Source organism: Dipteris shenzhenensis, chromosome 9 (genome assembly GCF_047967505.1).
Source record: "Dipteris shenzhenensis isolate YYH24624 ecotype China chromosome 9, Dip_SZ_1.0, whole genome shotgun sequence".
NCBI classification, from domain to species: domain Eukaryota; kingdom Viridiplantae; phylum Streptophyta; class Polypodiopsida; order Gleicheniales; family Dipteridaceae; genus Dipteris; species Dipteris shenzhenensis.
The window spans coordinates 57,708,420-57,734,810 of NC_141604.1; the positions used below are offsets into that span (position 1 = coordinate 57,708,420).

Below are 26,391 nucleotides of genomic sequence, written 5' to 3' on the forward strand. Positions count from 1 at the left end.
GTTTCATAGGATGACCCAACAGCATAGCACAACTAACCAGGTGCCCTTGTCACATCTACAAAATATAAATAGACCAACCAAAAACAGGAGTTTACCAAAATTCACTTGTTTAAATCCTCTTCATTTAACTCGAGCAATTATAAGCTCCAATACTCTCAAAAAAGTACCCAACATTATAAAATCAACTTAAGTTATCCTCTCCAGCACCACTACCAATGAAACCTTCAAATCAATCGTGGAAGCTTTGTTTGGTTACAACTTGACAGAACAAGCAAAAAAATTCCTAATAATTAGCAGCAAGGCCTTCCCTCGAATACTGATGTCAATAAAATAAGTTGTGCACATCCCATCCCATTAAGTTGTACACATCCCCATAACATCAGCTTAAAAAATTATCCCCCACAACCATTGATGAGGATACCTGCAAATCAATAGTTGAAGCTTTACTTGATAGAAAATTGATCATACTGGGACAAGGCAAGCAAAGTCCCTAAACAACGTATCTTGCCTCAAATGCAAGAGCAAGGTCCAAGCATTCATTTCGGCTCAGCCCGAAATTTGGAAAGAACAAGTAGACAGTAAACACTGATGTACAGTCATGTAAGCGCAGACACGAATTGTTCACAAGCAATGCGAATGTTCTTCACGGTTTTATGAAAACTACTTTACAAAATAACAAGGCTCTATTTCTATTTACAAATAGAGCCAATAAAACAGGCTAAAACATATTATGTAAGGTTTTCTCCGCCATTTCACAAAAATTGTTCCTAAAAGCTCTCTTCCAGCCCACATTTCTTTCTAACTTGTCAACTCTTTATCAACTCTCTTCCCTGTCTGCGTTCTTTTTTATACCACCTGGGGCATTTCCAGCATCGCCCCTGCTTGAATTTGACCCCAGCCTATGAGACGCCAGTGCTTTTCAACCCTTCTACTTAAGGCAACCTTCTCTCCTCTACTCGTACAGACAGGGGAGGTAAGTTGAAGTTTGGCCAGATCATTTTTTACAGCAAGTACACGTGCACCAGTGGACATGGAGCCAATGTTAAGCATCAGCACCTCTCCCTTGGTTAGCTTTGAAACCTTTCCTTGCTTTTCTGTGCCCTTCGTCCGTACTCCCAAAAGTCGACGTAGCAAGAAAAAGTTCACCTAACACCACCATCACCAATATGTTCTTTGTAACATGTTTTAAAAGCATGATAATTAAAATGTATACTGCTAATGTACTACAAAACTGCGTACAAAGCTCATTAAGCTGAGGAGATAGAATGGGATTCGTTACACCTAAAAGCATTAGTTGAATGACAACCCTGGGGTATAGAACACACCTCAAGCTCAACAAAAACATCAGGGAGTGCCCCAACCTCACCCAAGACTTGGCCAACAAGTCTGTCTGCTCGAGTCAAAGTTGGATCGATCGTGGTACCAACACCAATCAACCCACCAGGAACTGCAAACTGTAACTCGTTCTGTTCGGCATAGAGTGAAATTATCCTAGAAAAGATAGGTGTGCACTTGATATTACCACTTTCATCCTTGACCACAATTCCAGGCCTGACTTCAATTTTCTGTCCCACCTTCAGGACACCCTGTACAATAGCCAAATACTCAATTCACTCATCCAATTCACTGGACAATCTAACAACTGCGGGACACATACTCGCAAATCATGACAACAGCGAGCTCATGTGCCCCAATTTCAGGACCTAAGAATAAACAAAAGGACCAGCTTCATCTTAAGCAACTCCACATACAAAGCTCCAAACCATTAACCTTGCCATGCGTAGCATGGATTGAATATAATAGCATTCATAGTGACACTGTCCGGCATCCAAAAGTAGCTAAATTTTATCAACATGAAGTACTTCTATTCTAAAATTTAGACACTATATACAGACCAACATGCTATGATACTATATCTTCTCCATGAGGCAAAATGGCATGAAAAAAAAGATATCATAACCCACACACAAGGTAAATTAGATGAGTGGATAAACCCACAATGGTTCAAGTTCAAAAAGCAGCATAAAGGATCCCCTGCAGGACTCAAAGGCATGACAAAAAAGAGAATGCATTAGAGCAATCTTAAATAAAGGATGACTCGTGCTATATGCAACACGAGGGAGGCACAAATCTGACACCTTTTGTGCACTACATATTAAGAACAATAAAAGCACAAGACCAAAGTTTAAAATACCAAAAAGATGACTCTCTTTAGAAAGGAGTTTTAGCTACTGCAAAAATTTCATGTAGAATGCTACTACTTATAGAAGGTTAGCAAATTTTTCAGCCAAGCGGGTGCAAGCTATGACTAAACTATTTAGTCACAGCTTGCACTTGGCTAGAGGATCTGCTAGCCTTGTGTTTGGACTCTGTAAGTGGGATGAAATTTTTGCAGTCGTTAAAACTCCTTTCATAGACAGTTTCCCGAAAACCTTACCCTTAAAATACTTCCACCAGCAACCCCTCCTTTAATCTCATCGACTTCTGCACCAGGTTTGTTGACATCGAACGAGCGGATCACTATCATGTTCGGTGGATCTACAAAATTGCGCTCTGGGATAGGAATCTTGTTAACTATGTATTCGCATACAACGTCTATGTTATACTTTAGTTGTGCTGAAATCGGAACCACAGGAGCTCCATCTGCAATAGTACCCTACAAAACGAGAGGGAAACTAGTTCATTAATACATAAAAACACCACTGAATGGTTCGATATACGTTCTATACACAGTCATCTGCACAAGCATATACATCCAAGCAGTTAAAAACACCACCATTCCTATTTCCTTTCCCTTTCAATCCTCTAAACCACGCATATCAAGGCTTCTTTAAAAGAGCATTCAAACAAGATAACTCAGCACAATAAGTGCCCTTCTGGGAAAATAATTTGCAACGTTATCAAAACTGTAAATTCATCATCTTTTTTGTATTTTTCTTTTTTTTGGCTACTCGAACAAAAAAACAGTGAATGTATCTCATGCAAGACCTGAATGAACTTTTGAATTGATTCGTGCTGGTTAATTGCAACGCTTTCTTGTATCAGATCAATCTTGTTTTGCAAAATGATAATATGCTTTAAGCGCATTATCTCCACTGCAGCAAGATGTTCAGATGTCTGCGGCTGGGGACAACTTTCATTGCTGGCAATCAGAAGTAAAGCTCCATCCATTATGGCTGCACCATTCAGCATCGTAGCCATGAGAATATCATGACCCTGAAAATCATCATTGGCAAACCAGAGTATGATCTTCAGAACAAGCTCCAACACTAGGTTAGAAAGCACTATATTTACCTACAAATATATGTACAAAATCAGTAAGTAAAGGATACAAACTTACAGGGCAATCTACAAAGGAGACATGTCGTAGCAATTTCATACGTGCATTTTCGAAACCAGGCACATCACAAAGAGGATTATCCTCTTTTCCACTTCCATAGGCCCTGTTAGAAGTTTATAAAACAGCTAATATGACGTCCATTGCCTGGCTGGCACAAATAATTTTGCAGATATACATACCAATCAGAACCTAACAGGACAAGTTTCCTCAGGACCTACTTTCCTCCTGTGACGACAGTTGGTCTTTGAGAAGTTTACCAAATTCTTTTATGCTGTTTCCCGGTCATTATTTTCAAAAAAGCCCAGGATCACATTCCATAAATTTTAACAAAAGTCCACACTCAAGGAAAAAACAGTAGGCCATTCTCATATATACTTGTAAGTAGCAGGCCTTGGACAGCGTTCATCTTCACAAACATAGATCTTTGCATTTGCATAACCAAGCTTGATAGTGATGTTACGCTCCAGCTCGTTTTTGAATCGGACAGTCTGTTTCACAGAATCAGAAAACATCAAGTTCAGCATAGGTTATGTTCGTTAAAACAAGTAATGTACCCTGGTTTTAAAACTCACTTTTCATTCAATTTGATGCAAAAAAGAGGCTCCAAGTTCACTACAAGCCAACAATCAGATCGTAATGATTCCCTCCATTAAGGCTCCATTGGGTACTGAAAATGCATCCTATAGAGGGTATAGTCAATTCAATAATCAGCTATGTACTGAGCTGTCCATCACAATAAAATAATCCCCATTTTACTTGGGAATTCGAGTAATGGCTTACCATTTAAATATTTCAAACCTACGTCACAAGCAGAAATTCCTACTTTACATAATCAGCCTGGACTGGCAGCATCTTTTGTGAAAACTACCATGCGTTTTTTAGAACCCTTGAACTTTCGGCACATAATAAACAATGCATACCTCTTGATTTTCCCCACTCTATACCATACCCATGCCAAATTCCTCCATCTTACTAATTCAGGCAGGGAGGAAAAAGAAACGATGATGATAATGATTTCTTTAGCACCTTTGAAAGACTAGATAGGTCTATGAGACCAAGTACAGTACAAGATCGAGGCAAAGAGATCTATACGCCTAGAGAGTAGCGGATCTGCATAATTATGCATGTTGGGGGAGGTAGAGACAGAGGAGCATTCATGTGTACTTGCCCAGTTTACTATGAGATCCGAGGACAATCCCACTGTCTCATTTGCAGCTCAAAGGAGAGCCACCATGGCACCTGGCTATGTCTTTTGACTCTGAGATTGAGTACTAGTTGTGTGGATTTGCCTCATAGGCCTCCCAAAGATGGTACCCCTCCCCCTCCCCCCCCCCCTCTTTTTTGGCTTGCTCTGATACCGTGTTGGCTTGCCAAATGGCAGCCAAGGAAGAACCAAGTAGGGAGGGCCCAAATCTCGTCCTCCTAGTCATACATGCCTCGTAAAGTCCCAAAAAAGCGCCAGCTAGGATGAGAAGAGGGTCTCCATTCAAGGTTCTATATTCAAGGACCACTAACTCATAGGGTTGTATATGGGACTAATGTCCCCCAAGTCCACATGTCACAAGCATTGCACAAGGGCCTTTTAAGCCACACATTTACGCACACGAGGGCTGAAGGCTACCACCTCTAATACTTAGCTCAACTTTCCCCTCTCTATTAAATCCATTTGTGTATAGTAAGGACCTGCTATTATGACATCCCATCAAACTCATCTCTCCCAAAGTTGGACACACAAATATAACTACCTTACAAATAATTCTTATATTGCAAGAAAACACACATTGCACACACAAAAATATGCACCATATTAGAGGCATTGAGTGAGAGACCTGTACTCCGGATATTGCCTTCACTACAGTTGATTTTCCATGGGCAACATGCCCAATGGTACCTAGGAGCAAACAAATAATGACAATTAGTAGTAACTCCCAAACTTTGGACGCTTTTCAAAGCAGAATGTGTACAACACATCACAAGTAAAACACGAAATTATATCGCTTTAAAAGAGCAAAAATTCAAACAAGCACATAATTGATTGACACTCCAAAGACAAAAGATATAGAACCACTTTGATCTTAAATAGTGCTTTAACATTACAGACTACCAAAAAGGGATCACAACTTAAGATTTGAAACAATTCAACTAAGACAGATGAAAGATTCACTTTCTACCAAAATCACATTTGGACATACATTGTATTAACAAGATCATGGCAACAAAATATGCAAAACTATTAAAGTTGCAAGTGGGGAGAAGGGTAAGGAGTATAGGCATGGGAGCCATTTCTACCAAAGTGGAAGAGGAGACTATTCTACGGAAGAGAATGGCTTCTCTTAAAATGAAGAGGAGGGGCGGCCAGCCTTGGAGGGGCTAGTTTGGGCAAACGTGCCAAGTGTAGGGAGAATTGCTAATTTGTAAGTACGGGGAAAAATGGCATGTGGTGAGTTTAGTGCCACATGACAACACCAGTCTCCAGAGATGCATGCCAATGAATGTGGGTACATATGTTGCATACTTGCATGTAGGTATTCCAGCTATACTTGCATGTGATAGTAGAATGCAAGCAAGTGACGTGCAATGTATGTGCAAAACAAGTATGTCCGTAGACATGTTTTCTCCTACACCTCCATTTCTAGACCCATGTAAATCACATACTCCCCTCTTAAAAATTTGTGTACTCCAAACAATTGGCTTGTTTCCCTCACTAAATCCTCGGCAATTCTTCCTACACAGGGCCAGCTTGCCCATACTAGCTACCTGCCCCATCCACCTCTATTAAAGATCATCTCGTGTCGATCAACAATCTCATCTCTCCCCTTTGATAGAAGTAGCTCCACTTGCCCTTTACCACTCTACATGCTCAGCTACCCCCATTCTGCCCATATAGTGATCCATTGCTGCCCCTTTTTACGTCTATACGCAGTTCCTCCTCTATGATTGTTTAGGAATCTACGCACCAATGGTTATGTGGTTTCTCCATCATCCTTAGATGAAATAGCATTGCACCAAGCAACCTATGCCAAGATAGATGAAACTTCTAGACTCAAACTTCTAGAGACTGAAGTTGCCACAAATTATAGTAGCCTAGGATGCTCCCACAAGTATGCTTTTGTTAGACAAGGAGGAAACAAGGGCAAGCTGTGGGGATAGAGATGTCACATCAGAAGTGTGATGGTGGAGTTAGAAAATTCCCTCCACATATCCCTTTTAGCTCTCCAGGAGCCTAAGCAACCCCTATCCAAATTGTCCCTCACTAACTTGGCCCAAGTTTGCCAGCCGTCCGCGCTCTGAATAATTTTTTCCTCAAATGCAAATGATCATCACGCAAGGCAAGATGTGGGGATAGAGATGTCACATCAGAAGTGTGGCATGATGAGTGGAGGTGGACTTAGATAATTCCCTCCACATATCCCTTTTAGCCATCGAGGAGCCTAAATAACCCCTATCCAAATTATCCCTCACTAGCTTGGCCCAAGTTTGCCAGCCATCCACACTATGAATAATTTTGTCCTAAAAAATGCAAGTGATCATCGCAGATCTCGAGGCTCCCTGCTACAAATACTGGAAGCTGAATTCACTGAAAGCGTAAAAGGCCCAATGGACTCCCTTCATAGGCCTAGCAGCCTGAGGACCGACCAGAACAGGGCCAACTCAGCCCTAACTGCAAACCTGAATTGCAAATAGACCAGCTTGCAGCGCTACTGGCTGACTTATTGTTTCTTTTTAGGCAAAGCCTGCATTTCTTGGCTGAAAGAAAAGAAAGAAAGTTTATTAAAGTCTTCAGAAGACCGATGGGTCTATGAGATTGTGAAAATCCTCATACAACGAGCTGTGGTAGTGGAGCTACTAAACGAGCATCCATACCAATGCAAAATGCAAAATGGAAAAAATGCAAAAATGCAGAATGGCAGTACTAAGTCCTAAGTACAACATAGTCATGTCGATGGTCGACTATATATCAATCTCAGCATCATCATCAATATCATCATCATCCCCAGCAACAGCAAGATATGAGGATGGATGAGGCAGTGGAAGCATGAAGTCGGCAATAGAGTGTTGTCGGCCACTCAGAGGTGCGGTCCTGGCACGTCTCCTCGTCGTAGCTCTGCGTCTAACTAGGGCTACTGTGACCCCCGTCGGTCGGGCTCCGACTCTAAACAAGGAGGGGATGTCTCCAAGTGTGATCTGTGTGTCGACCCTCTGTCTGAGCTATCGGGTCACGAGCTCCGGGTCACGGTCATGTCGAGGCCTCGTCTCGTTGGGGTCCATGTGATCTAGCTGAAAGAACTCCGTGATAGGGCTCTGAGAGGGATCAATCGAGGAAGAAGTCTGCTCTTGTCTCCGTGCTCGAAGTATCCTCTCACGGTGTCTAAGTGCCTCATGAAAGAAACATGCCAAACACCGCTGCTCTGGGTAGGAGAGGAAACGGGCTAAAATCCCTTAACTATCCCTAAAGAGGCAGTGGAAACGTCCTCATATCTCATAGTACACAGGACACCTGAAGATGAAATGCTCCTCTGTCTCAACCTCCTGTATGTCACATAGTGTGCATATGCGCCGCTCCCTGGATAGTCGCTCTGCTTTGCCGCTCTCGATGCAAAGTCTATGTGAAGAGACCCGGAACTGCCCAAGAGAGATCCTCATCGAGTGGGGTAGGTGAATCTGTGTGTATCCTAGTGGGTCAATGAAACCCTCCGCTGTGATATATAAGAAGTGATCTCTGTAGAAGCTAAGCTCCACTGGGAGTTCACTCGATTCCAACCAGGTCCGAAAAGTGTATAGTTGTAGTAGATCCTCACGGATAACCTGGTTAACCTCGTGTGATAAGAGGGGAGAGAACGGAGCATCCATGCTATACTGGAAGGGAGGTAGTCTATCCATGTGGAGCCCCAATCGCTCAAACCATCTCTCTGTACGTGCATACCAGCATCTCTGATCTCCTCCTGCTGCAAGTGCCATACAAGAGGATAGAGCTATCCATGGTAGCCTGCTACACCCCGAGGTATAATCCCCATATTCCCTAACTCGGTACAAATATGTGATGACCTGAAGTACAGCATCTAGCTGTGAAGGGGGTGACCCAAACTCAGCCTGAATGATCTGGTGAGGAACACATGACAAGAATCATCCGTGAAAGCATGAGAACATGTGGCTGCTCCACACGGGCTCACTCTGTATCCGACAAGTCTGGCCCCCAACAAGGGCTGCCGTACATCCCCGTTGGGCGAGCCAAGGAGTCAAAAAGCAACCCCTTGGTGCGTGGATCCTGAAAGTGTGAGCGCAAGCACTGCCTCTCTAGCCTAGCCAATGAGGCATACCCTCTACTCAAGCGTGCCTGCATCGCGGGTCTCATAGTGAAGCTCGATCCAAAGAAGATAACCCCAAGATAAGTGTATAATGAGACTATCTCAACAGATGACCCCGCAAATGTGAACTGCTCCTGACGCATGATGGCTCGAGATGTATTGAAGATCATGACCTTGGTTTTACCCAGGTTGACCTTCAAATCATGAGACTCACAAAAGGACTGTAGTGCGTCTAGGTGTCTCTGAAGCCCCTCTGCTGAGGAAGACAAGAGAGCCACGTCATTTACATAGAGCAAAATCTGGATCAGCGTGCCCGCAAGAGAGCAACCTACACCCCCTGTGTCTGCATCACTGTCCACCCGAATCCTGCCCAAACTCTGCCAGAAACTCTCTCGTAAAGTGCCATGACAGCCCAAATGATCTCCTGGTCATAACCCAAGTCCTGTAGGCGCCGTATGAGGCGAGCTCTCAAGACCGTGTCAAATGCCTTGCAAAAATCCACAAAGCAACAATAAACCCTCTGCTTCCGTGACCTCGCCTCCTCGATGATACATCTGAGCGTGAGAATGTGGTCCATGGTTCCATGATCACGCCGGAATTCGGCCTGTCCTGCTGCTCTAAGTCCTCGACACTTTGCAAGTCTGCTAACCTCAGAGTCAAGTACTGATGCATAAATCTTAGACATGACATGTCCAATCATAATGGTCATGTAGTTCTCTGGGCTCAAGGGATCCCCTGCCTTGTAGATGAGTGAGATAGTGTTAATGGTCAAAGTGTGTGAAAATCCCAAACAAACCGCTTCATTAAAAAGCTTTGCTAAGATCGGGGCTAGGAGGTTAATCCCATATGCAATGAACTCAGTGCATAGTCCCTCATGATCCTTCGCTCGACCATTATGAAGTTTCATTACGGCATCCTTTACCCCTCCTCTAGTGAAGAGGGTGAAGGATGTGGGACGAGGCATGTGTGAGAGGCTAGGGACTGGCTGATTTGGGCTGTCATAAAGTGTGCGTGCATAATCAAACCAGATCTGGGTGTCAGTGAGTGGCGGAGGGGACCGTCCTTCTAGAAATCTCCGCTAGAAGTCCTTAGAGTTGTTACTAAACAAAATGTTCAATAGCTCCTCCTCGTTTCGACAAACGAAGTCTAGTTTCTTCCTCCGTACCAGTCTACGGTATTCACGTAACGTATCTGGTGCGCTCGGAAGACTATTTCTAGTTTCGAATCTGGGTTGATGGCGTAAGGCCTTACACTCATCATCGTACCAACTATTACAGGGTACGGTCCAGGGGGTGGTGGGCGAGTGGAGCGGGTGGTGTGGGAAAAAGCGTGAATAACAGCCTCGTGTAGTGAGCGGGTAACAAGGACAGCACGATCCTCTAAAAGGGATATGAGGTCAATATAAGCGAGAAGTATGTACAGACGGCCAGAGTAAGAAGGTGAGTGATCCCGATCAAAGCGTATATCGTGGTAGGTGGAGTAAGCACTGAGTGGGGTGGAAGGTGCTGTGCGAAGCAAGGTGGAGATGCGAAAGAAAAGATATGTATGATCAACCCCTGGGGAGAGAGGTGCTACAGTGAAGTCAGTAATGCGAGATATGAAGACAGGGAATCCCATGATGTAATCAACAACACTGGAGCCCCCCCCATGTGAAAAGCATGTGAAACCACCTGAAGCGGACCATCTGTCAAGACCATTATAGATAATGAGATCATGTATCCTGCCTAGGTCTAATAGGACCTGTCCATAAGATGAGAATGGACCTCGCCTATCAGCCGAAACCCGTAGCATACCTGCCTCCTCAAGGTCAACATCTGCCAGTAGAGTGGAATCATCTCTGAAATCAAGAAGTGGTACCTGACGGGCCCTTGTCCTCACGTTGAAGTCCCCCACTAGAAAGACTTCTCCGCGGCTAGAAAAGTCAACGATGGACTGATAAAGGTCGGCAAATGGGGATGTCTCATCGTCACCTCGAATATCTCTGGCAAAGTGGGAGGTCTTCGAGGGGAAGTAGCAAACTACGACAAACAGATCCTGGCTGTCCATGTGTCGTACCGAATGTGTATCTCTCTGCTCTACTGAAATGATCCCCCGAAGTGTGGATCTGAAAAGGACTGCAACTCCACCTGAACCGCGAACTCCTCCTATACCCCTCGTCTCATCTCTGTAGACAGACTCCCATGTATATCCGCTGACTATTGGAAGAGGGCGCGTTGGACTCTGATGTGTCTCTGTATACAAGACTATGTCGTGGCTTGTATAGGATTCCGAGAAGTTCCCTGGTTCTGACCATAAGGTACCATTACAGTGCAGGACAGGGTCTCAGATATCTGAGTCTCATAGACCCCCTTTCCTATGTAGGGGAGGGAGCAGGTGTCCTACGGGGGCCTGTAACAAGTCGTCCCTCTCGTACCACTGTCCACTTCCCCTCCTTCCGGGCCTGATCTCGCTGCTGCAGCAAAGAGCGCCTCTCCTCAACCTGTAGAGGTGTGAGGTCTTCATCCATAGAGATCGCTGGCTGATCTCGAAGGACTGACCTGCATCGTAGAGCTGAAAGTCGTGCCTGAGTGTCATGAAATCGTATGATCAGGGGTTGCTCTCGGTTGGGATCTCTCCCCACTCGCCATGCCCTCTCTATCATGTGCTCAGCCACACCCAGGGTAGTGGTACGAACGCAATCGCATCTACCATCGGTGTAGCCTCAGTGCGTGGGATCCCGCGTACTCTGATGTTGAGAGCCTTACTGACTCTCATCTACTGCTCCATGAGGATAGCCGAAACAGTGACCCTTGCGGGTTCCTGTTTGGCCACGTCAATCCATCTGAAAGTCTCCTCAATAGCAGATTGCATGCTCGTAATCTGTGCCTCGACCACCCGGGCACTTCCTGGGGCAATGTGTATGGCTGTAACCTCCTGTCGGAGCTGCATGATATCCTGTCTGAGTCCCTGAATAAGACCCGCTTACTCCTGAATAGCCCTAGCCTGCTCCTGTATGATGCGGCTCTGCTCCTGGTTGAAGCGGACCTGCTCCTGTGCGAAGCGAGCCAGCTCCATCTCACGCTCACGAAAACTATGTATCTTCGTGAGCACGGTCTCATGGGCCTCTGGTGTATCAGTCCACCCATGTCCATGCTGAAACTGTGGTGACTTTGGCATGAAAGAGTGGGACTGAGTCCGGAAACTGGACGATGACTGAGTGAGGAACGGAGATGACAGTGGAATGGATGAGGCAATCCCACCGGGGTGTGGGAGGGTGGGCTGACTGAGAGGGAGAGGGGAGAGTGAAGCGTAATGCGGCACAGTGTATGACACCTCCGAAGTAGGGGTCATAAGCTGTGCGAGAGCTGTAACAAGAGAAGAGGAAAAGGGAACAACAACCGGCGCCATGGGCATGAGTATGTCACTGATCGTAGATGTAGATGGAGCTGAGACTGGAACTAGAGCTGGGCCTGAAGCGGGGACTGAAGTCGAAGTAGAGATAGAGATAGAGGGAGCTGAGGTGGGAGCTGAAAACAGACTGATACTATAGCGGGAGTTGAGGTTGAGGTTGAGGTTGAGGTTGAGATTGAGGTTGAGGTTGAGGTAGAGATAGAGCTGAAGAAACTGAGACGAGTCCTACCTTTGCCTTGCTGTCTACTACCCCAAGTCCACTTCGGTTGTAACGTGTGTTCACATCCTCCAAATTCAGTTGTGTCGTTTGCTTTTTTTTCTTGTTATTATTGTCGTCTTTCTTGGCTTTGTCCCCCATTTCTCTTGGGGTGCGGGTGCAGATCTTAGTGTTAGTATTCAGCTGGGAGCGGGAGCACTGGTTCCCCCCCCATAATGGGAGGCACGTCCAGTGCGAGGTGGTGGAGAGGTAGGGCGGAAGCCTGATGTGGAGAGGCGGCCAAGAGGTAGAGAAGGAGGAGAGGCTAAGATGGTGAGGATTTTTTTTTTTTTTTAAGGTAGTTGTGGTTTCTTTTTTTTCCTTTTTTTTGAAGTTCAAAAAAAAAAAAGGGAGTAAAGGTGGCGAGGGGAGCAGAGAAGGGGGGGCGGTGGATGAGCGGAAAAGGAGGGAGGGAGGTGGCTGAGTGAGGGGGTAGCAGGGAGCGAGGGGTGGTTGAGGGGAGCGAGGGGCTGAGCGGGGGACAGGGCTGAGCGGGGAGCAGGGATGGCTGAGCGGGGAGCGGGGGGGCAAGGGAGCGCGGGAGCAAGGAGCGGGAGAGCGAGGGAGCTGAGCAAGGAGCCAGGGAGCGAGCTAGTGGTTGAGGGGAGTGAGGGGTTAGCAGGGAGCGAGGGGCTGAGAGCTGCGAGGGAGAGGGCAGCGGGGCGTGAGCGGGAGAGCGTGAGCGTAGAGGTAGCGAGGGAGTGTGAGCGAGGGAGCGGGGGTTGAGCGTGAGCGTGAGCGTGGGCGTGGGCGTGGACGTGGGCGTGAGCGTGGGCGAGCGGGCTGAACGTGAGCGCGCGCGAGAGAGAGAGAGAGAGAGAGAGAGAGAGAGAGAGAGAGAGAGATGAGCGAGGGGCTGAGCGTGAGCGTGGGCGTGGGCGTGGGCGTGGGCCTGAGCGTGAGCGAGCGGGCTGAGCGAGAGAGAGAGAGAGAGAGAGAGAGAGAGAGAGAGAGAGAGAGAGAGAGAGAGAAGCAATCTACAATGGCTACTTCCTCATGTGAGGCTGAGTACAGGGGCAGCCTTCACAGCGACAGTTAATGTGTTTGGCTGCGTCGTTTGTTCGCTGATCTTTGTCTCTTATTAGAGGGTCGTTCTCCAATTCTCACTGATAGTCAAAGTGCTATAGCAGTAGTAGCAAAGAATCCTGGGTTTCATGGTCGCACAAAGCACATTGAGGTTCATTATCATTATGTCAGAGAGAAGTTGCATGCAGGGGAGATCAGTATGATCTACGTGTCAACACATGACAATGTTGCAGACATCTTCACCAAAGCACTTCCATGTGAGAAGTTTGAGGCATTTCGCAGTGTCCTAAACTTATCTCCTTTTGGTGATTGATCACTACCTTGTACACCACATTGGCACTACAAGGGGGTGTTATAATTATTATCATATTCTAGGCACTGGCCAATGTATTCTAATAAGTAAATTAGGGGCACTTTTCCCTCATTGAGGTTTTTCCCCCTAACCACAGCTCAATCCCTAACTACGGTTAGTGGATATGATAGGATTTTGTCACTTGGACAAAACCCCTCACTCTTTCTTTGTACTCACTTCATTCTACTCCACTATTCAATACACTTAACGTTTGCTCACTCTCACTCTTGCTCTCCATTGTGCTCACATGACATGCATGAAGATCTACACGTAGCTTCAGTAGCCAAACACACTCCACTCTAGCTGTAAAAGCTGCTCTGTACTCAATCTCACAACTAGAAGTAGAAATTGTAGTCTACTTCTTGTTGAGCATTAAATAGTTGCCACGATGTGACACACGGGGGTGTCGGAACAACCGACCCAATCACGATCACTGAATCCATGCATGACAAGTGAAGAATCATCCTCATAGAGAGGGCCAAAATGCTGAGTGCCTTTGAGGTACCTGAAGACATACTTCACGACCTGCCAATGATGTGTAGAGGGACTGTGCATATACATACTGAAGATTGGCTCTAGTATGGCCTAGATAAATCAAAACGACCGACTGCTTGCTGATAGAGGGTGAGGAAAGGTGCTCTAATATCTTTCACGAACTTTGGTACGAGTGCACATGGATGTGTGCACGCACACACACACACATACTCTCTCTATGTAACTAAACCATTGGCAGAAAGGAGATACCTCTTTATGGGTGGATGATGAGACTTACACGGAGACTTTAATACACAACCTCATCAGGGCTAAACAAGTCATAGATTACGAAACAGGTATCAACTAATAGCTCCTTGCGAGAACAACAAACCATTAGGTCTATTTCAAGACAAAAATAGCGAGGAGTTGAATTTTCCTACACTTTTCTTTGGCTCAGAAAGACATGTTCAAAATCCAAAACTAACGTACCAAGACATCACATGCACCACTGCCATCCTCAAATGAGAAGTGAAAACTGAGCTCTAATGGTGTGGATACGGGCTAGCAATCCTCTAACTGAAAACGCTGCAAAAGTTGTCCAATATACTTGGATTGTGACATCAAAATAGCCCCCTCACTGCTAGCAAATTGAATGCCCAAATAATATGCTCAGCATGTGTCCCATTCACAAGCATGTCATCCACATAGAGTACTAAAATCAGCAAATCTGTCCCACTCTTACGGATGTAAAGGGTGGCCTTTGTAAGGCTGCTTTGAAAGCCAAGACTAAGCAAATGAGCATGTAGAGGGATTTCTTTAAGCAGCATACCTTCCTTTCAAAACCTTCAACCTCAAAGGCAAGAGGTTGGGTAACATAGACTTCCTCCTATAAGTGCCCATGAAGAAAAGCTGTCTTAATATCAAGCTGATGTACCTCCCAAATGAAAGTGGGCAGCAAAGGGAACAACAACCCTGATAGTCTCCTCAAAGTCAATGCCTTACTGTTGTGCATGGCCCTTGTAACGGTCCACTGAACCATCAGCTTTTTGTATACCCACTTATTCCCAATGGCATTCTTGCCAAGAGGCAAGTCACATAACTCCCAAGTGTTATTCTAAAGGATAGAATCCAATTCAGCTTGTATAGCCTACATCCAACATTCATTTTGAAAGGCATCCTTATGGCATAATGGCTCTTCATTGCATGCCAGAAGCAACCAAATTAGCATGTTTTTTCCAGACAGCTGCTCTAGTATGGGCTGGCAGAGGAGCATCTTGTTTGCTGTCAAGGAGCCAACAGGGTATCCTTTTGGGCTCTTGGATTTCAGCTCTCTCTTGGTCAATAGCCCTGTGCACAATATCCTGATCAAATTGAGGCATATCATGCTGATTTTCAGACTGCACATGTGGCTGCAAATGACCAATCGAGGAAGGAGTAACCTCAGATGTGACATCATCATGGGAGTCTAACGGAAACAAAGGCATCAAGCTATCAAAGAGATCTGGGGCATCAACAATGGGCTGTTTTTTAAAGTCCACCAAAGGCATAGATGAAGTTTCATCAAAGACAACATCCCTACTTACAAAAACCTTGCCCATGCGGGGCTGGTAGAGCTTGTAGCTGCTTTCTGAGCTATACCCAATAAAAATGCATTTGAAAGTTTTATCATCCAACTCTATGCGTGTCTGCATATGTCAAGCATCCAAAAGTCCTCATGTGAGAAATCCTAGGCTTTGAGCTATCCAAGTGTCATGTGCACGGATTGGTATCTGACGTGTACTAGGTACACAGGACTAGCTCAGGTTAGCCTGGGGAGGCTTAGAGCTAGGCAGGCTTGATTCTCGGGTTGAGTGGCAAGGGTACGAACTATTTTTAGGTCTTCGCTATTTTTGGCGCCGGGGCCCGAGTCTATAAAAGAGGCCCAGGGGGTTCAGTTCTCAGAGTGCAGTTGGGAGCAAGTCTCGTTCCCAGGTGCTAGGTCTGATCCTGGATTGTGTCGCGGACGCGCGCCTGCATCTTAGCGTAGCCCAAGGCCCAGTGGCAGATCCAGGGCTTCACAGCGCCACCTGGTGGTATGGGACACCAGGCTGGTTTGGATCTGATTGGGAGTTCGTGCCGGTAGCTCAGCTCGTGGCTCGGGGGGACATCTTCTGATTCGGGATCACATCCCGTAGATGTCACGGTTGGGTGGTGAGCAGCCTGCTCAGTTCTGATGTTGTGTGTGGTTATTTTGCAGATCAGGGGTTTCAGGAGTGCTGGGACGTGTCAGTTGGTATCAGAGCCAGGTCCTGAGGTGGGAACTTCTGATGCGAGAATTTTGACGGATTTCTCTTCCAGGTATGCCCTAAAATTCGAGATTTCCTGCTGCGTTTTTGCTGTCTACCTGGGGTAGAAGGGGTGAAGAAATATCTGGAAAACGAAGAAGAAGAGGAGTGAAATAGAATCGAAATTTCTGAAGGCTACGGAGAGAAGTTTTGAGGGAGGAGAAGGAGAGCAGAAAAGAAGGAGAGAAGTGCAGGAAATAGACAGCCAGGGAGTAGGGGATGCGGAGCTTAGGAAGGGGCGCTGTAGGCGAGGCAGTGTGGCGGGACAGCCTGTGTAAAAGGCTGTCCACAGCCAGCGCAACAGGCTGCGAACAGCCTGCGTCTAGGGCTGCGAGCAGCCTGCGCTGAAACAGGGTGCTTTTTTCGAAAAAGCACCCCTCCAAAGTTGGAGGGGCTCAGGTGCTTTTTTTCGAAAAAGCACCCCTCCAAAGCTGGAGGGGCTTAGCCTTTTTTGGAAGCCTAGCTTCCAAATCAGGCAGCCCTGCACCCTATATAGGTGGGGGCTGGGTGCTAGGCAACCCACAAGCAGCCCCAAGATTCGAGAAGCTACCTCGAACTTTGTGCCAGCCAGCCTCGCCCTTCAGCCTGCGCCCTGTTCGAACAGCTTTCCTGCATCCGCCCTTGCCTGCGATAGCCCTGCGCAACTCCCGAAGCTGCCGTACCAGCCCGTACAGCTCCAGCGACAGCCGTACAGCCTGTACGGACTGTCCTGCCTGTTTTTGTATCTGCTGCTGTACCGAACAGCAGCTGCGTCAGCACCAGCAGCCACCGTACGGCCTGCGTCAGCAGCCGTACAGGCCACGTCAGCAGTCCGCACAGCTCCTATTGCAGACTGCGCATCCGGTTAGCAGATTCGGGGAGGCACCAGGACTCGTGGTCTTCCAGATTTCAGCATCTCTTCTATCAGATTTATTCGGGACGGTTTTCTTCTGCTCCATCTCCCTCCGTGCTTCGTTTCAGTCAGTTATTTCTCTCCGTTTGTAATCAAATCAGATTCAGCCATGTCTGATGCTCCAAATCCCGAGTTCGCTATGGGAGAGCAGGACTTAGATTACACTCCAGTGGGAGAGGATGATCAGGGTCTCTATGACGACCTGATCACTAAGAAAGCCTTCAGTGAGTTCACGACTGCTCTGGATGGTAAATTTGAGCAGGTCAACGCTAATCAATCGGGGTTGACACAGCAACTCCAAGGGATACAAGCCACTTTAACTCTTCTGGCTAGCACGGTTCAGGCACTCACGCATGTGGATGACATGGCCTCCGTGCTAGGCCCGAATATCACTCTGGATCCCTTTCCAGGTGACCAGAAATCAAGAACAAAGGAGGTGGTTGACACTTGGTTGCACAAGTGGCAAGTACACTTCCAATTTCACCCCTATCCAGACGAGAAAAAGATTCAGCTAGCAGCAGGGTTTATGTCAGGTAAAGCCTTGCTTTGGTGGAAAGAACTTCAGCCTAAGCCTGATACTTGGACAGAATTTGAGGGTATCTTCAGGAAGGAGTTCCTGAAGAAGGAAGATGACTACGATATCGTCGGCAAGCTCAAGGCCCTCGATATGTCAAAATTAAATTTAACTTTTGAAGTTTATCTTCAAAGATTTAGGGATCTGCAAACCAGGGCCACTAAAATGGATCCTGTAACCTTGTTAGGTTTTTTCGTGGATGGTTTGCCAGACTCCTATAAGTTACAGATTAAGAATAACAAGTGCACAACATTGCAGGAGGCCATGACATATGCGCGCATATATGATGATACCATGGCCGGTACCAAGGCAACCACAGTTACCGAGACCAGCGGAAAGAACAAACGCAAGTTCTTTCAGCATGCGACTGGTATTGGGGAGACGAAGTCTACGGACAACGCCTCCAGGAAAAGCTTAACTCCTGCGAAGAATGGTAAGGCCCGTTTCCTTCGCACTCTCAGGCTCAAGAAAGAAGGCCGGTGTTTTTATTGCGAGGAGCGGGGCCACACGAAGAATGAGTGTCCTAAGCGGAAGAACCAGAAATTGGTGCTAGGACCCAAGCTCCAGGCAGGTCCACGAACCGCAGCCAAGGGAGCCAACCAGGTTACGATGACAGGTATTTCAGTAAATGTCATTACCTGCCCCCTTTCTTGTAATTGTACCTTTAATACTTCGTTGTTTGGTTCCCATGATCTTTTCCGAGTTTATGGAGAAGTTAGGGACCAACAGGTTCACATTCTCTTTGATCCGGGCAGCTCTCACAATTCTGTTAATTACAAATTTGTGCAGAAGATGGGGCTATCCACAGTACCTAGCGACCACACCTACGAGGTGCAGCTTCCAGCCGGGAAGCAGTTTTGGGATCGCAAGGTTGAAGCGCTTCCCATCCGGATTCAAGCCTACACGGAAGCTCTCACATGTTATGTTATGCATTTAGAGCATGTAGACTTGCTGATCGGGATAGAGTGGTTTAAAACCCACAATATCCAGATTGGATGGACGGAGCATACACTTTCTTTTGTAGACAAAGGCACCCAATTTTGTATTCAGTGTGATAAGATTATCCCTTCTCAGGGGCCTATTGTATCTGCGATGCAGCTTCGGAATATATTGAACACTTCTCATTATGATGTCTATCAGTGTGTTTTGATTCCACTATCTTCATTTATTGTTTCGGTAATTAACAAAAATGAATTAAGTGTGTTTGAACACCGAGAATTGAGAACGTTGTTAGATAATTTTAAGGACGTATTCCCAGCTCAACTGCCGGAAGGTTTACCTCCAGAAAGGGCAGTAGATCATCGCATAGACTTAGTCCCAGGGGTTCAACCTATCAGTGTACCACCGTATAGGATGAGCCAGGTAGAGGAGGATGAGTTAGCTATCCAGCTTCAGGATTACCTGAATATGGGCTATATCCGCCCAAGTAAATCTCCTTGGGGTGCACTCGTCCTCTTAAGAAAGAAGAAGGATTCTTCCTGGAGGATGTGTATAGATTATAAACGACTAAATAAAGTTACAATTAAGAACCGCTATCCTTTACCTCGTTCTGATGATTTGATAGACCGTTTGGCCGGAGCGAAGTATTTCACTAAGATTGATTTGCGTACGGGTTATCATCAAATCCGTATCTATGCTAAACACATAGATAGGACCGCATTCCGGACTAGGTATGGTCATTACGAGTTCCTCGTATTACCTTTTGGTTTGACCAATGCTCCTGCTACTTTTCAGCAGATGATGAACGATTTGTTCAGAGATTATCTGGGCAAATTTGTTGTCGTGTTCTTAGATGATATCTTGGTATATAGTAAAACGCTTGAGGATCATATAGGACACCTCCGGGTTGTCTTACTTGTTCTAAGACAGCATAAGCTTTATGCCAAGATGAGTAAATGTGACTTCTTTATGAAGGAGATCATTTACTTAGGACACAAGATTTCTTCTGAAGGTATTAGCATTGATCTGGATCGTATCCAGAAGGTTTTAGAATGGCCTATCCCTCAGACTGTGAAACAACTTCGCTCTTTCCTAGGATTTACGGTATTTCTTCGGAAGTCAGTTCGTGATTATTCACAAATCACGGTACCCTTGACCAACATATTGAAAGGTCGTGGACGCAGGTCTACTCAGCCGATCCCTTGGAATGATGCAATGAACAAGGCTTTTGAAACCTTGAAGTTATCTATCAAGGAAGCACCCGTTCTTGCATTACCCGATCCTACCCGGCCTTATGTTTTAGAGGCCGATGCGAGTGATTATGCGATTGGGACAGCTCTATTCCAAGAGGGCAGACCTGTAGCTTTTGAGAGTAAGAAGCTAGACGACACTCAGTATCGTTGGCCCACACTTGAGAAGGAACTTTATGCAGTAGTGTATGCTCTCAAGGTTTGGAGACACTACTTGTATGGTTCAAAGTTCCTTGTATTGACTGATCACCAGTCAATTAAGTATGTGTGTGATGGATCAGACTTGAGAGGAAGGAAAGCCAGATGGGCAGAGTTAATGCAGGATTTTGATTTCGAAATACGTTATCGTAAGGGTTCGTTGAATAGTGTGGCGGATGCCTTAAGTCGAGTTAAGTTTGTAAATGCTTTGTCATTTACGAAAATATCCTCAGACCTATTTCAATCCTTGAGAGGGCTATACGCAACTGATAGTCATTTCAGTTCTTATTGGCAGAGAGTCCAGGATGGGAATTCCATGGTTGACCAGGACTCAGGGATTGTGCCACCTAGGATACAGGCGGCGGGAGGTCAGTGGATGATTAGGAACGGCTTGCTGTTCCGGAATGAAAAGATTTGTGTACCTGATGTTCTGGACCTAAAATCCAAGATTCTCTGGGAGTGTCATGATGCTCCTAGTGCGGGACATCCACGTATACATAGGACTCTGTCTCTTGTGAAGCATACCTTTTATTGGCCTAAGATGCGTGCATTCGTAGAGAACTATGTGGTAGGTTGCCGAGTTTGTCAGGTTACTAAGGCTGAACGCCTTAGGAGCGCGGGCTTATTACAGCCATTACAGATTCCAGGTAATAAATGGGAAAGTATTTCCATGGATTTTATTACTGGTTTACCCCGAACGCGCAAGGGTCATGACTCTATTTGGGTCATAGTCGACCGGTTGACAAAAATGGCTAGATTCTTACCTACAAGAACAACTATTTCAGCTATTCAGTTGGCTCACGAGTTTGTGGACCACTTGTTCAAGCTGTATGGTTTGCCATCTGACATAGTCAGTGACAGGGACTCAAAGTTTACAAGTAACTTCTGGACACTTGTATTTGAGAAGTTGGAAACTACTCTAAGTATGAGTTCCTCAGATCATGCACAATCTGATGGCAGTACAGAAAAGGTCAACCAGTTGGTTGAAGACATGCTTCGGGCATATGTATCTAAGAGACAGTCTTCATGGGAAGATTATCTACCCATGATTGAATTTGCTTACAACAGTGCAAAGCATTCTAGTACAGGTTATAGTCCTTTTATGCTTATGTACGGGTTTCAACCTAAGTCACCAGTTATGGTTGGATTAAAAGGGATTCAAAATGATGCTGCTAAGAACTTCTTGCAAGACATGCAGGAAATGTTGCAGTTTGCCAAGGAGTCTATTAGAAGTGCCCAAGATCGGGACAGATTTTATGCTAATAGACATCGTTCACCTAGAGAGTTCTCTGAAGGAACGATGGTATATTTGAGAATTCCTAAGGAATCCAAGAGCCTAAGTACTGGTTTGGTTCCGAAATTATCCCCCAGATACTGTGGTCCCTTCAAGGTCATTAAAAGAATTGGACCAGTTGCATATCGACTAGAATTGCCTCCTGATGTTAAAGTACATCCAGTCTTTCATGTCAGTAGACTGAAAGAAGTCTTGGGTGCAGATGATCAACTTGTTTCTCCTCGTGAGATTATAGAAGTTACAGATTTAACTTTTATTCCTCACGAACCTGAGTGTATTCTTGAATTTCGTGAAAGACAGATTCGAAATCGTACTATCACGGAATACAAGATTAAGTGGAAGCATCGTGTTGAGGAGGATGCAACATGGGAGACATTACAAAACCTCCAAAGAACATTTCCAGATTTCTTAGCGAACTCAGGAGTGAGTTCTTAGAGGAGGGGGAGTATGTCATGTGCACGGATTGGTATCTGACGTGTACTAGGTACACAGGACTAGCTCAGGTTAGCCTGGGGAGGCTTAGAGCTAGGCAGGCTTGATTCTCGGGTTGAGTGGCAAGGGTACGAACTATTTTTAGGTCTTCGCTATTTTTGGCGCCGGGGCCCGAGTCTATAAAAGAGGCCCAGGGGGTTCAGTTCTCAGAGTGCAGTTGGGAGCAAGTCTCGTTCCCAGGTGCTAGGTCTGATCCTGGATTGTGTCGCGGACGCGCGCCTGCATCTTAGCGTAGCCCAAGGCCCAGTGGCAGATCCAGGGCTTCACAGCGCCACCTGGTGGTATGGGACACCAGGCTGGTTTGGATCTGATTGGGAGTTCGTGCCGGTAGCTCAGCTCGTGGCTCGGGGGGACATCTTCTGATTCGGGATCACATCCCGTAGATGTCACGGTTGGGTGGTGAGCAGCCTGCTCAGTTCTGATGTTGTGTGTGGTTATTTTGCAGATCAGGGGTTTCAGGAGTGCTGGGACGTGTCACCAAGCCTCATAAGGTGTGATGGTTTTCAATGCCTTTGTGGGACATCTGTTCAAAATATAATTTGCACACGTAACGGCATCCAACCACAATTTGTTAGGCAAATGCCTACCTTTCAACATACACATGGTCATCTCCATCGCTGATCTATTCTCTCTCTCAGCCACAGGATTCTGCTAAGGAGTGTAGGGCACAATGCATTGATGATGTATGCCACATGAGGCCAAAAAATCAGCAAATTCCTTTGACATATATTCACCACCCTTGTCTATATTAATGTGGGCAATTTTGAGCCCGCTTTCATTCTCTACCAAGGCAATGAAATGTCTGAAGCATGTAAAAACTTCAAATTTGGATTTCAAAAAAAAATTCCAAGGACATCTAATGAAGTCATTAATGAAGGTGACAAAATAGTACAATCCCCCAAGAGCTGCAACCCGCATGGGTCCACAAACATGCAAGGGGTCGAGTTATCACCTAGTAAAGGTCTCTTGGGGTGGTTGGGGGCTGGATCCTTGGAGCAAGGGCTAACCACCTAGTTCTAGATGGAGATCAAAACACGAGCGCGGGGGCAAAGCTCCCCAATTAGCTACGCCTATTGGACACAGGTCTGCTTTGGGAGAGGCTGGCTGCGCATAAAGGTCAGCCCATTGGACATGAGCTAATTAAGCAAGGAAATGGGTGACGCCAACTATTGTGGGTTTGAGGTTAGCCTTCAACCGATGCCCTCACGACACATTTTTGAAAGGGATGTCTCTGGCTCGCCACAAGACCCAAGTTACATGCTATGTAACTAGTTTGGGGCCTAGGTTGGTCATAAAGAGTCCCCCCGGTTTTGCTACGAGTCGCATTGGAAGAGCTAGCTAGATATCCTGATGTCTATGTTATGCATGGGTACTCTCCGTGGGTAGCTTTATTTCATGTCCGAGATTTCGTGGATGTTGGCTGGGTGTTTATGCTTCTCCCTACGCTCTGAGTAGATGGGTGGCCAAGTGGGCACATGAGGTGATTATGCAGGGGGTAAGGCTTTGGCAAGCACTCCTGTGAATCAAGATCAAGGGAAAAAGGCCTTGATAAGCACTCTTGGAGAGGGGGTGCGTCAATTTTACGAGCGAAAACCTATGAGCAGGTTTATCCGAGCGTGTTTTTAAAGGGGTTTAAAAAATGTGTATTTGTTTAGGAAACATGGTTTTAACACTTTTATTTTCACTAGAACTAGATCCCTTTAACATAAAAATATATAGACTATTCATTCATTAGTTTTTACATAACATAAATTTTCTTATTCATAGACGTCCCTTTGTACCCCTATTATTATCTAAAAAAGGTGTTGAAAAATCATTCCTTTTTAGAAACATCCCTCATAATCACTCTCAATGTGATAATATTACACATATATAATTACTTATTAAACACATTTATATCGTATGACAAGATCTTTTTAGTGTTTTTATAACATAAACAACAAGATATTTACGGATATGTTTCTAAAGAAGTTTAAATTACTATAAATAACTATTAACTTGGGCTTATATATCACTCTCATAAAATGGAGACGACCATTTTTCGAGCGAAATATTCCGAGCATCCGAGTGAAGGGAAAAAAAAAGCTTTCAACTATAGCAAAAATGGATCGGAAGAAAACATAGTTTCACTTAGAAATATGCAAAGTATTATAGCAAATCCTATTTTATACACAAATGTTTACATGAATCTTTGGGAATGGTAAGTAACATAATGGGATGGCTTTTGAAGAAACCCACATGTAGAGTAGACTTCTCCATGAAAATTCTCTTGTGATCCTTCTTACAACTTTTACTTAATAGGGGGTGACATTGAAAGCCTCTCTCAACCTATCTTCATGAAAGGGTTTCTCCAAAGAAACCTCATTGAAGCAATTCATCAAGGTAGTTTCGCCAGCGACTGGCGAAACTACCTTGGACAACACTTTTAAAAGTGACATAACTTTCACATCCAATGTTCAAATATAGTCATTCAACCACTCAAATTGATCGAAAAACCCCATTTGAGCACATCCATGGAGTTATATTTTAAAAAATCTTGCATATATAGTATTAAATATTACATGTATTTTATGAGGAATGCAAGAGATAAGGCTTGATAAGCACTCCCTTGAAAGACTAAAGCCAGGCCAAAAGGGACTTTGAGGCAGGTCAACGCACGGAAGGCATCTTCACAAGAGGTTTCAAAGTTTTTGGCAAGTATCTTGTTTTGTGTAGAAACATACGTTTGGTTTCCTCAAGAGATAGGTCACATGCAAGCAGTGGATTTTTGGCGAAGGCTGGTATAGCCTCACACGGAAGGCAACTTCACAAGAGATTTCAAAGTTTTTGGCAAGTATCTTGTTTCGTGTAGAAACATACATTGGTTTCCTCAAGCGACAGGTCACATGCGAGCAGTGGATTTTTGACGGAGGGCTGGTATAGCCTCGCTAGGGATTACGCAAATCCATGCTTGGGATGGAAAATGGCCCTGGAACCCAGAGAGAGATGGTACAGGTGTGACTGCCATAGTGTTTGCTGTGTTGTGATGCAAATTCTGTTTTGGAAAAACATGTTGATGTATTAGGACGTATGCTGCCCATAGGGTGAAACTATTGTAGTGGCAGTCCTCAACAATGGAGAAAGCTCATGTATGCTTTCCCTTTCTGCTTTGAGCAATAATTAAGCACTAGTCACAACTGTGTGGTTACTAGTAGCAGTTCCAGGTTGTGTGCAAGCTTTCTGGAATAGGAATGGAGGTCTAATGCCAGGATTGGTGAGACCAATGGACAACAAAGGTTATGCAAGGGTTGATAATGAAAGAAACAATGTGTCCTTTGTGTAGCCTGGAATTCAGGGCCTCTCACTTAACTAAAGAAATACCGAAAAGGCGCCAAGGTTTGGGGCCAATCTGTGTCCTTGTTCTTGAGCAAGAGCGCTCTAGCTCCCAATTTGTGTTTGAGTTATTTGCTGAATATTTTAATGTGAAAGCATTGGCTGGTTAGTTGTCTTATACCACCCTCTTGTTGGCCTTAAGGCCGATTTCAATGTGTAACCTTGGCTGCCTACCAAGGATTACCAGAGTCTTATTTGGCATAGATTCCCAGTGTGGGTGGAGGTGGTTGATTTGCCATTATATTGCATGCCAACATTGCCCTGCTTGGCTTAAGTCCCCGAGTGCTCTTGCCAAGTCATCCACTTTTGTGTTTTGTGGGACACTGACAAGCCCACTTCTCTACATGTGACTATGCAAGTAGATACGGCGGGTATGCCTTCCCAACAGGTTTCCTTTAAGCTGAAAAGGGGCAAATTTGCGGGATCTTATTTTGAATGTGGTAAATTCAGCCATATGCAGTCCAAATGCCCAAAGGTCCAAATGATGCTACATTGCCAAAGCATGCTGCTGCTTCTCACTCAGTGGTACATGCAAAGAAAAAGCATGCTACTGCACCACATGCCAAAGGTGCGGAAAATGCTTCTACATGATAAGGCATGCCTTCTAAGGTGGCTGATAAAACATTAGACAAGCCGCAATCCCCCAAAAAGGTTTTCAAGCCAAGGACACTGGCTAATAGGAATTGGACGGATAATGCATCCTCCGCAATAGTGGATGGTTTTGGGTTTGGTAGACTTTGGTCTGCAGTGGTTGTGTGTCTACTTTTGATGGCAGTGGTGCCTTATGATAATCCTGCCTTTGCTCCTCCTCCTCCTGGCCCTATGTTAGATGATGACCCAAGGAATGCATATCAGCAATATGCTGGTCCGCCATCATCTCGTATGCCCATGCAGGAATAATTTGATGTTATG

At 45.4% G+C, this 26,391-nt stretch overlaps 1 protein-coding gene across 1 annotated transcript in view; it reads right to left on the reverse strand.

Annotated features, from left to right (window-relative positions):
- Positions 1–833: 833 nt before the first annotated feature.
- LOC147898885 (uncharacterized) overlaps positions 834–26,391 on the reverse strand; it is a 37,792-nt gene continuing 12,234 nt past the window's right edge. Inside the window, exons 2-8 of the mRNA XM_087378949.1 lie at positions 5,170–5,231; positions 3,716–3,828; positions 3,341–3,443; positions 2,989–3,216; positions 2,438–2,656; positions 1,326–1,586; positions 834–1,146 (exon numbers count right to left, since the gene is read on the reverse strand). Of these exons, the coding sequence (XP_087235075.1) occupies positions 847–1,146; positions 1,326–1,586; positions 2,438–2,656; positions 2,989–3,216; positions 3,341–3,443; positions 3,716–3,828; positions 5,170–5,231 (1,286 nt within the window). The 3' untranslated portion in view covers positions 834–846. The remainder of the gene's footprint in view (positions 1,147–1,325; positions 1,587–2,437; positions 2,657–2,988; positions 3,217–3,340; positions 3,444–3,715; positions 3,829–5,169; positions 5,232–26,391) is intronic.